The sequence below is a fragment of the Geotrypetes seraphini genome, chromosome 1, assembly GCF_902459505.1.
Source record: "Geotrypetes seraphini chromosome 1, aGeoSer1.1, whole genome shotgun sequence".
Lineage (NCBI taxonomy): Eukaryota > Metazoa > Chordata > Amphibia > Gymnophiona > Dermophiidae > Geotrypetes > Geotrypetes seraphini.
The window spans coordinates 486949881-486961966 of NC_047084.1; the positions used below are offsets into that span (position 1 = coordinate 486949881).

Here is a 12086-nt window from a genome sequence, read left to right on the forward strand (position 1 = left end):
CCAAAAATTTCGACAACGGCTCCAAGGGGGAATCCCGCATGGACACAATCGGGCGTCCAGGGGGAGTGAGAAGATTTTTGTGAATTTTCGGAAGGAAGTAGATGACGGGAGTTACATAGAAATAAGGATTGAGGAAGGAAGCTTCTCTAGAAGTGATCATTTTCTGCTTGTATGCTTTGGAGACCAACTTTGAGATTATGCTTTTGAGTTCGGCAGCTGGATCCTCCGACAGTAGCTGATAAAAAGAAGGGTCGTCCAATTGCCGATGGGCTTCTGTTAGATATTGTTCCTTGGACCACAACACAATGGCACCCCCCTTGTCAGCTCGAGAGAATATAATGGACTTATCCTCCCGTAGTTGTTGCAGAGCACACCATTCAGGATAGGACATGTTGAACTGAGGCAGAGTGCGAGCATTCTGTGCTTCCATTTGTTCCACTTCCGATAATACCACATCACGGAAGGTTATCAAATTGGGGTGCAATGCAGACACCGGGCACCAATAAGATTTAGTTGAAATCAACGTCCCATCACTCACAGGAGCATGTTCTTGAAAAAATGCTTTTAAATGCAGCTTCCGAAGTAAACTATATATAGACAAGCGTGTACTAAACGCATCATATCGCGCCGTGGGCACGAACCCCATGCCCAAGTTTAAAACTTCTTCCTGAATGGGGGTGAGTTGTGTCTTCATCAGATTGATTACAGCTGATTGGGCCTGAACTGAGACCTCGTCTGGGGGCCCTGGGCATATGTCTGTTGCTGCCCCTGGAATGCCACTCGCCTTGGTCCTCGGCCCTTTTGTCTGCCTCTGGGTCCTCGTGATGAAAAACCCCCTTGTCCACGTTGTCCCCTCACTCCAGGGGGACCTCCGCTCAAATTACCGGAGGAGCTGGAATCCGTGGACAGGTGGTCATCCTCAAAAGGTTGTTTTTGAGGAACATTATTTCTGAATCTCCAAAGGTAAACCTGATTCATAGCGTAATCTCGTTCATCTCTTCTATATTTCTTGATTTTGGATTGCTTGATTGATTCTTTGTATAATTCAATCTTATTGGTTTGATCACTCGCTAGAGATGTAAACTCAGTGTCGTTTGCACAAGCTTCTCGAATTAAATTTTTTGTGTCCTCAATCGTTTTTTTTAATTCCAATTCCAAACATGTAATCTGTTCTATGATCAACAGCATTAAATCAAAACTGCATTTATTGAGAATGGCGCACCATTTCTCTTGGAACTGTACCTCATTGGCAAATAAGGTCGGACCTTTTTGTATTCTCAGTCCTCGGGGAATCATTGCAGTAGAGACATACTGAGCCAGGGTATTGGCGTGTAATTCCGCCCTGACTAATTTCTTCTGTAAGACTTCCAATTCAAACCACGTGGAAGAACCCGTGGCAAGAGCCCCCCCTTCAATGAGGGTGGGCCGTTTCAATAATACCGTCCTCTGCTCCTCCGAAAAAGAAAAGACTGCTGGGTTTCCTTGCATTAAAGCCATGACAACTCCACAATCTTATTGCTTAGATGTTTGTAGTGAAAATCAGATACCAAAAATCCACAGAGAAAACCAAAAAGAAAATAAAGAAAGAAAAGAAAACGAGTGATCAAGAGGACCGGAAGGGGTATCAGACAACCCGGCACACAAAGATTGAGTGCTGGGGGCACTTCCTCATTTAACCCCACGGAACCTCCACCACCTAATTATATATATTTTTTTATATTATTTAGTAGAAAGTGTTACTTGACTGTGTTGCTCATTTCTTAATACTGATTATAACTGTTGCGTTGCTACATTATGTAACTAGTAACCATTACTTAGCTTTAGCTTGCTGACAAAAAATCTTTCCCCTGAACGCCAACGCGTTTCGATGTCCTTTATCAAGGCGACATGGGGAGCTGAAATCATACACAAAAGAAAAACAAAACAGCCCATTATACTCACAAACAATTGACAATATAAAATTCTAAATCAAAAAGCGTAAATTACTTACTATTAAATTATCACTGTGTACCACCAACCGGCTGCAAACGCACGGCGAGGCAGACTAACTCTGGGATTTAAATACCACCCACCTGGGCAGCTCTTCCGGGGAACACCCTCATTCCCGCAGACTATTCTTAAAGGGGCCCTACCTCAAACTGCAGACTGGCTAGCCTATACATCGGCTTGAGCTAACCAATCAGATGTTTCATTTAACCCCTTAGGGGACATTGAATCTAAAACAAACATCCAACGGAGTTCGCAGCGATTAAGCCTCCGGACAGTGTTGGAGCCTGATCCAATGACGGACCAGCCTCCACTGGTCCGTCATTGGATCAGGCATGGGCACACGTTAAGAGAGCTTAAATGGAGGGTGTTGGATCAGATCACAGTCGGGTGGGAGGGAGGCAACACTGTCCGGAGGCTTAATCGCTGCGAACTCCGTTGGATGTTTGTTTTAGATTCAATGTCCCCCTAAGGGGTTAAATGAAACATCTGATTGGTTAGCTCAAGCCGATGTATAGGCTAGCCAGTCTGCAGTTTGAGGTAGGGCCCCTTTAAGAATAGTCTGCGGGAATGAGGGTGTTCCCCGGAAGAGCTGTCCAGGTGGGTGGTATTTAAATCCCAGAGTTAGTCTGCCTCGGCGTGCGTTTGCAGCCGGTTGGTGGTACACAGTGATAATTTAATAGTAAGTAATTTATGCTTTTTGATTTAGAATTTTATATTGTCAATTGTTTGTGAGTATAATGGGCTGTTTTGTTTTTCTTTTGTGTATGATTTCAGCTCCCCATGTCGCCTTGATAAAGGACATCAAAACGCGTTGGCGTTCAGGGGAAAGATTTTTTGTCAGCAAGCTAAAGCTAAGTAATGGTTACTAGTTACATAATGTAGCAACGCAACAGTTATAATCAGTATTAAGAAATGAGCAACACAGTCAAGTAACACTTTCTACTAAATAATATAAAAAAATATATATAATTAGGTGGTGGAGGTTCCGTTGAAAAGCTTTGAGAGCATTGAAAATCACTCTGAGTTCCAACATATTGACGTGACAAAGACGGTCCGCAGGAGTCCAATGACCTTGGGTACGGAGTCCGTCGAGATGGGCTCCCCATGGGTAGGTTGACGAGTCTGTTGTGAGAACCTTCTGATGAGGGAGATTGTGGAACAGTAAACCTCTAGAAAGATTAGAAGAGAGCATCCACCAGTGGAGAGACTGCTTCAACAAAGGAGTTACTGTAATTTGTTGAGAAAGCGGGTCGGTAGCTTATTGCCACTGAGATGCCAGGATCCTTGAACATAGGGACCGAGATAAAGGGATCAGGTCTTGAAGGTGCAGCAGTGCGCTCCAAGGAGGGCGACCTCGAGGATGAGTATTCCCGATGCTTGGAGGCAAGCTTAGCTGGAGGTACTGAGGAGGTTGGCAGGACTGTAGATACGGCCTGGGATGCCTGAGACTCTGGGGGCTTCTTAGAAATGGTTCCTGAAGGAGAGACAGGAGACTTACCTGTTGAAGATGACTTCTGAGAGGTGCCGGCGAGGCCTTCGAGACCGAGGGTGTCGAGGTCGAGGCCTTAGTGGAGGCAGAAGTTAGCATCGAGGTCGAGGCCTTAGATGTCGAGGCCGTCCCCAAAGCCGAGGTCTTCTCAGGCGGTTGGTCCATAGTGCCAAAAAGTTGGAGAAAGTTGACACAGCGTCGACGAAAGGCCCGAGTTTGAAGGGTAGCACAGCGCAGACAAGTGTCGGGGCAATATTCAAGACCCAAACAAACCATACACCGACTATGGGGATCGGTGATGGAAATGGTCTTATTGCACTGACTACACTTTTTGAACCCGGTAAGATGCCGGGACATAGAAAAAATAAAGCCCGACGTACCGAACGAGGTGAGTGGCCAGGCCTAGGCCCAAAGGCCGCTGACCTGAATGAAAAAAGAAAGAAAGAAAAAACAAAAAAAAAACAAAAAACTTTTTTTTTAAAGAAGTAGACGAATGGAAAATGTGAGCACAGCGACTTAAAAATAAAATAATAAAAAAGCCGTGGTGAAAGAAGGCAACGAAGGCTGCAGAGCTGAAAAGAAGAGGGCTGCTCAGCTCCGCGGAAAACGTTGAACTGAGATTCCTCACAGGAGACGCTCGCCCTAAGTCGGGCGGGAAGGCACTCGTGCATGCGCAGTGCAGCACTTGGAAGCTCTTACAAAGATCTTCAAGTAAGTCTGCTTTTGAGGCTGTCCGCTGCGGGGCTCCGTCGGTGAGGTCACCCACTGTTGAGAATATGCTGCCTGCTTGTCCTGGGATAATAATTGGATAGACTAGATTGGATGCCTTTATCTGCCATCATCAATTAGCAATCTGCAAATGCAAGCCACTGGGTCACAGTGTCTGCAAAGAAACCTATCTTCTCAGGATACCCTATTTGACATAAAGAAGTACTCAGAAACAAATATAAAATAATCTTCACATGGAATGTACCTTAATGTTTAAATATAACCTAAACTTTCTGAACAAAATTCTAGGCCACAATGACAAGCCTGTTTAACAAGGTGTACAGTATAATGAGCACCTGCATAAAATGGTGGATTAAAAATACTCGTGCAGTTGAGAAATTTAGAAACAAAGGACTCTGGTTTCCCCAGCCCAGAGAGTGAAAAGCATCTTACCTGGAACACAGAGATGGCACATACAGCGACCAGGATCACTAGCTTCACGTCCACCTTCGGTTCCAACCTTCTGCTGTAGTAGTGATAATAATGCCTGTAATACTCCTCAGGATGGTCCAACATATAGTCATAATCTTTCCGGGTATCTTCATCCTATGGAAATACAGAACAAGGTTAAGTATTATCCACAATTGCATCTTAACTTCTGATTGGTCCAATAATTAGATCTGTTCACATTTGTTTATAGCTTAAAAATGGCAGCTGTGCTACCTACATTTTAACCTTATGTACAGTACAAGCCCCAAAATCCAGACTGCTTGAGAAAGTCCAGATTTTCCAGCTTCTCAGGCAGTACTTTTAAAGTTAAAATTCAAGGAATAAAGAAGAGATGAACAAGCCAATTTTGTTGATTTATTCACTAGCAAAACAGAATGTTTCATTTATCAAATGGGTATATATTTACTACTACAGAACTTCTATTTAACATTTCTATAGCGCTACACATTCAACAAGTAACAGAAGGACCCTGCTCAAAAGAGTTTACAATCTAATTCTGAAAGGCAGACAAGACATACAGAGGGATGGGGAATAAAACATACAAAACTTAAATATTATGTCTCACTGAATTAGACCATATTAGGAGAATCATAGAAAACATGTACAGTATTTTCTTGTAAAATTTGTTTTTGAATGTTCATTTTTTTCTTTTACTGTAAAAGTTCCATCCTCCATGTCTCTCTTTCCCCAAGAGACCAGTTTCTAATTTTAGAGGGTCTAGATTCTCAGGTAGTCCAGATTTTTGGACTTACTCACAAAAACATTTTTTTAGATACAGCTAAGAAAGCAAATAGAATGGACAAAAAATATATTGATATACTTACTGCAGGTGCGGGAACAAATCTTTTTACTGCTCCACAGGAGCAGTAAAGGGCTTTGATACCGTGGAAACCTCCCCCCCAACCCAACATAGCTCCCAGCTCATGACTCCATCCCTCTTCTCTCATGGTCTGGTGGCTCCAGCCCAACCCCTCACTCCTGTGTCTGGCGGCTCCAGCCGGCTTCCCTCCCTCCCTGCTGCTGGCATATACCTTGAAGAGCGAGCCAATCAACGGTGCTTATGGCCATGGCCTTCCCTGGAGATGAGTAATGCAGGACATAGAGTAGTGATGATAAATACAAGGAGATGGACACAGGGGAGATGTTGGACAGTGACGTATAGGGGACACAGAGAAGGGAAAGATAGGTACACAAAGATGGATGGTGAGCACAGAAGAAATGAGCAGGAGACCCTGGCGAGTGAATTAAGAGAGCCTGGGACCAACATGAACATGAGCAGGAGACCCTAGCGAGTGAGTTAAGAGAAGATAGAGGAAAACACAAACCAGAGCCTGGGACCCATATGAACTTAAGCAGGTGAACAGGAGACCCTGGCGAGTGAGTTAAGAGAAGATATAGGAAAACAGAAACCAGAGCTTGGGACCAACATGACTTGGAAAATAAAATGACCAGACACCAAAAGGTAGAAAAATATAATTTTTCTTCTATTTTGCGATTAGAAAATATGAGAACTGAAATGTTTATCCTGCCAGTGCTGTTATTAGACATGGGTAGGGCCCAGGGCAGAAATTACTGCCCTGCCTTCTTTAGCTTCCAGCAGGCTTATGGCTTTCTCTAGCCAGGGGGCAGTTGCCCTAATTGCACTCCTTCGCCTAACACCATCCCTTGTATGTGTGATCTTTATATTAAAAAAAAACAAAAAATGGAAGTGACACTACTTGTTTTAAAGCAAAGGTGATTCAAAACTGCAACTCATATGCATATCTCTTTACGTGCTCAGAGAATTAGTTGTCAGACTGCGGAACAAGTCCGTATGATGAAGCGTCTGAAGTAATTACCTCTAATCATTGCACGTGAGACATGGTGTACAAATTCATATTCAAAGAAATCAATGTGTAAATTCAAAACGTGAAAACTTATCTGAAAAAAGTTGGGTAGGGCTCAGAAACACGTTCTGGGTTCTAACGTGTTTCACCTGGGCTTTTTCAAAGAACCCATACTGCAAACCTCAGGTGTGAAATCTAAACAAAAAATAAATAGTTACAATCTGCTAAGCATGAATCAAAAACACAAATAAAGCAACAAAGCTCATACAAAATAATCATGGAACTACAGGAGGTGGTTACTTGCTGCACTCAGCTACAAACATCTTCAAAGTGGTTGAAATGGAAGGAGGAAAGACGCACTGGATTTAACATACATCCCCTCAAAGGAAGTGACATCAGAAATTCATGCAAGGAAATGATTGGTTGAAAAAACTGTCAAGAATGATGTAGGAACACCCACTATTCGACTTCTTTATTGAGACCTAAAGGAGTCAGTTTGCCATTGAAAGATCCAATATTGCTCCTTCCTCCAAAGCATCTCAGCAAGATTCCCCCCATGGACTAGAAGTGGAACCTCTAGCAGATAAGTTTTCACGTTTTGAATTTACACATTGATTTCTTTGAATATGAATTTGTACACCATGTCTCATGTGCAATGATTAGAGGTGATTACTTCAGACACTCCATCATGTGGACTTGTTCCGCAGTCTGACAACTAATTCTCTGAGCACTTAAAGAGATATGCATATGAGTTGCAGTTTTGAATCACCTTTGCTTTAAAACAAGTAGTGTCACTTCCATTTTTTGTTTTTCGATCCTTTTGTAAGTGAGTTCTGAGTTTTGTTTCCCCGATTCTTTTGGGTGATCTTTATATTCTGCACAGTATAGGAGGAAAAGGATCTTTCTGTTTCTTTGGTGCTGTACTACATGGAAGGTATGGCTTCTTGGGATTTGTGTTTTTGTTTATCATTTTTGGTCAAATATTATGTATTTGGCATTTGTGTTCTGTCTGTGCGACAGGTATTCTGTTAGGATGAATCTTCTATGTAGCATTTAATTTTCCTGATAGTGGAGGGGATATTGTGAGAGGAGATGGGTTCTATTGATCCTTTTTCTGCATTTGTGATTTATAAAATGACAGTTGGACAGAATATTGTTTCTTTTTATACTTTAATAAAATGATTTCAATATAAAATCATAACTATTCAAGGCTTGTGCAGATGGGATCAGACAGAGTTCATGGGGACGGGGCGGGGACAGAGTTTGCGGGCATGGGGACAAATTTTTCCCCCACAGTACGGCTGCACCTCAAATACTGTGTGTAATTCTGGTTACTGTATTGCAAAAAAGATATAGTGGAATTAGAAAAGGTACAGAGAAGGCAACGAAAATGATAAAAGGGATGGGACATAAGAATTGCCGCTGCTGGGTCAGACCAGTGGTCCATCGTGCCCAGCAGTCCACTCCCGCGGTGGCCCCTAAATCAAAGATCAGTGCCCCAAGCGAGACCAGCCCTACCTGCGTATGCTCCAGTTCAGCAGGAACTCATCTAACTTTGTCTTGAATCCCTGGAGGGTGTTTTCCCCTACGACAGCCTCTGGAATAGCATTCCAATTTTCCACCACTCTGTGTGTGTGTGTGAGAACTTCCTTATGTTCGTACGGGATCTGAATGCCCTCTCGTTCTCCCTACCTTGGAGAGGGTGAACAACCTGTCTTTACCTACTAAGTCTATTCCCTTCATTATCTTCAACGTTTCAATCATGTCCCCTCTCAGTCTCCTCTTTTCAAGGGAGAAGAGGCTCAGTTTCTCTAATCTCTCGCTGTACGACAACTCCTCCAGCCCCTTAACCATTTTAGTCGCTCTTTTCTGGACCCTTTCAAGTAGTACCGTGTCCTTCTTTAAGTACGATGACCAGTGCTGGACAAAGTATTCCAGGTGGGTTTGCACCCTGGCCCGGTACAGCAGCTTGATAACCTTCTCCGATCTGTTTGTGATCCCCTTCTTAATCATTACAAGCATTCTGTTCGCCTTTTTCACCACCGCCGCGCATTGCGCGAATGGCTTCATCGACTTGTCGACCAGTTCTCCCAAGTCTCTTTCCTGGGAGATCTCTCCGAAAACTGCACCAGACATCCTGTATTTGTGTACAAGATTTTTGTTACCAACATGCATCACCTTACACTTGTCCACGTTAAACTTCATTTGCATTGTCGCAGCCCATTTCTCGAGCATGTTTATGTCCTGTTGCAGGTCTTCACAATCCTCCTGCGTCTTCACTACTCTGAATAACTTCGTATCGTCTGCAAATTTTATCACGTTCCTCGTCGTTCCAATTTCCAGGTCATTTCCCCTTAATATATCAAAAGAACTGCTTGCAGTTTTTTGCCTCCTTGGCAATTTTTTCCTCGTATTCACTTTTGGTCCCTCTTACCACCTTATGGCACCTGCGTTGATGTTGCTTGTGCTTTTTCCAGTTTTCATCCGTTTTTGACCTTTTCCATACTTTAAAAGAAATCTTGTCTCTGATTGCTTCTTTCACCGCTACAGTGAGCCACTAAAGAGGCTAGGGCTCTTCAGCTTGAAGAAGAGATGGCTCAGGGACAATATGATAAAGGTCTATAAAACACTGAGTGGAGTAGAAAGGGTAGATGTGAATCGCTTGTTTACTCTTTCCAGAAATATTAGGACTTGGGGGTATGCGATGAAGCTACTAAGCAGTAGATTTAAAACAAACTGGAGAAAATATTTCTTCACACAACGTGTAATTAAAATCTGGAATTTGCTGGAGAATGTGGCGAAATCAGTTAGCTTAGTGAGGTTTAAAAAGATTTGGATAAATTCCTAAAAAGGAAGTCCATAGGCCATTATTGAGATGGCTTGGGGGAAATAAACTACTTATTCTTAGGATAAGAAACATAAAATTTGTTTTATTACTTGGAATTTAGCAAGGTACTTGGGACTTAGGTTGGGACCTTCAGTCTGTCCGAGTATGGCAATTCTTATGTTTTTGTGTCACATGTCGTAGTCTACCTGACCCTACTGTGAACCATTTATTCCTTGATTGCATTACTCTGAGGCAGTAGTGGTAAATTGGTATGATTCTGTGGAGTGATAGAAGCTGCTTTGATTGTATCCAATTCCTGCTTAAGATTACAGAGCTCCTCATTAATACTAGAAAGCTGAATACAGATGGAGCAAGCTCTAAGTCTCCAGATGGTGTGCCTTAGAACTAAAAGCACCACAATGATTGCACTGGATAAAAGTCATCCTGATTGGTTGGTATGGGAAGTAGTGTTTTACTGGCTTCTATGTGGGAAGAGTGAGAGATCTTAATTAAAAAAAACAAACTGGTTGGAGACCCTAGGGCACAGGTGTCAAAGCCGGTCCTCGAGGGCCGCAATCCAGTCTGGTTTTCAGGATTTCCACAATGAATATGCATACAATGAAAGCAGTGCATGCAAATAGATCTCATGCATATTCACTGGGGAAATCCTGGAAACCCAACTGGATTGCGGACCGACTGACACCCCTGCCCTAGGGTTACAAATCAATTACCCTTTCAAGGGAACCCGGCCTTTCAGCCCGGGATGGACTTCAGTTTTACATGCTGGGAGGTGAAGGGCCTTTCTTTAGTGGAACATCTTTTGGATGATACAAATGGCTCTTGCTACTCTTAGGGACCTGTTGGGGTGACACCTTTGCATATGCCAGGCTAAACATTATAGTGTACTGTCCTTACCAGAGAACCATCTGGGTCGCCCTATAGGGCACCATCTTAAGATAATTTTATGCAACGGTAAAAACCTCCAATACCTCAGTGTCAGCATTGCATGGGGTCATGCTCTAGTTCGAGGAAAGTAAGGATTTGCAGCATATAAAGGAGGGAGAGTTCCATTTTACCCTGGATCATTGGGATATCTTGAGAAACCCTGGGGAGCTCCCCAAGCTGATCAAAAGTGCAGTACTGTGGGAGTACTATGCTTGAGTGATGTACTGTATATGGTATATTTCACGTAAGTGCAACTACATAAGATAGGAGGTGTTGAAACCCCTGTGTCTCTCAAATGTGTTAGAGACCATAACACTTTTTCTCATTCCTTCTGAGACTGACTGTGTATTGAAATGTTTTAGGCTGCAGTGATGCATTATCTGCAGATGCTTCTAGGCTGTACACTAGAGGGCACTGTAGAACAACTGGTGCTTGATCTACCCAGCACTTTTCAGGGACTGCTCAAGGCAGGGGGGAGGGACTTTGCTGGGTCATAAGGTATGTCTCCTGGTTCGTAAATGTATACTACAGATGTGGGCTTCCTCAGACCCACCATCTTTTTGGGAAAGGAGGGCCCAGATCCGTACATTAGTCACTTGAGAAACGCAAGAGGTGGTGTGTCATGTTAAGAGACAACAATAGTTTTTGCTTACTTGGGACTCTTATTTGGCTTCCTTGTACCCACGCTGATGCAGTATTCACGCTGGTGTTCTCAGTTAACTTATAGTACAAGCAGCTGACATAAGTGTATAATTTTTTTTGTTAGTACAGTATTTTACTACTCTTGTGAAAATGGGAAGGGGTGAAAGATGAAATGTCTCCTGGGACCATAAGAGTCCAAATCTTACGATGAGTTCTGATTGGAAGTTTCATAGGATTTCCGCCCCTTTTGTACAGGGAATAGAATGGAGGGGGGGGGGGTGAAGAGCAGGGGGAGCTACTGTAATAAATGCTTGCTGATTTTTTGCTTGTTATTTAGCAGGAACTTCTGTTATTCTGTTACTATATATTATTTACTGTCAATCAGGTTTTCTGCTGTTTCTATCGCCAGTTTTCAATAAATGGTTAGTGCAGCTACATTGCCATGTGCTGACTAGCATGTGAAACCGCCTACAAGATGGATGGCTTTAAGAGTCCATGCACTAATTATTGTTAATCGTTGAGTGCTAATGGCAACATTAGCTCATGGCCATTAATTTTAAAAATGTAAGAGCAACCATTTTCCAGTAGCAGTAAAAATAGCCTTAGTAGACGGAAAGACCTGCATAAGGGCATAATAAGGCCACTTTCTACTGCCTCTTGCTTAAAAAAAAAAAAAAAAAAAAAAAAAAAAAGGAAGAAAGGCTATATGGGTAAGAAAAAGACCGAGGGAGAATATGATAGAAATTTATAAAATCAAGAGTTGGGTGGAACAGTTAAATAAAGGAAAGATTAAAAAGGGCACTCCCTAAAACTAATGGCCAGCAAACCTGAAAAATTATAGAAATATTTTTTCACACAATCTATAATTAAGCTGTGGAATCTGTTATTGGAGAACATGGTCAAGGAGACTAGCATAAAGAGATTCAACAGAGGTATGGACAAGTTGCTGGAGAAATAGTCCATAAAAAATATTAGAATGTAGGCTTAGGAAAGTCAATCTAGGTCACAAGATCATATCAGAACCAAACACACAAACCGATCAATTTATGAACTCCTGGATTAATGATAGCACCAATATCCTAAATAAAATGGCTCCCATTAAAACACACAGAAAGAAACTTAAAAACCTAGAGGGCTGGTTTGACACAGA

The 12086-nt window shown here is 42.5% G+C and overlaps 1 protein-coding gene across 1 annotated transcript in view; it reads right to left on the bottom strand.

Moving 5' to 3' along the window:
- The window catches only part of DNAJC25 (DnaJ heat shock protein family (Hsp40) member C25), a 42671-nt gene that overhangs the window by 22510 nt on the left and 8075 nt on the right, over positions 1 to 12086 (bottom strand). The window contains exon 2 of the mRNA XM_033926331.1: positions 4640 to 4792. Coding sequence (XP_033782222.1) covers positions 4640 to 4792 — 153 coding nt within the window. The remainder of the gene's footprint in view (positions 1 to 4639; positions 4793 to 12086) is intronic.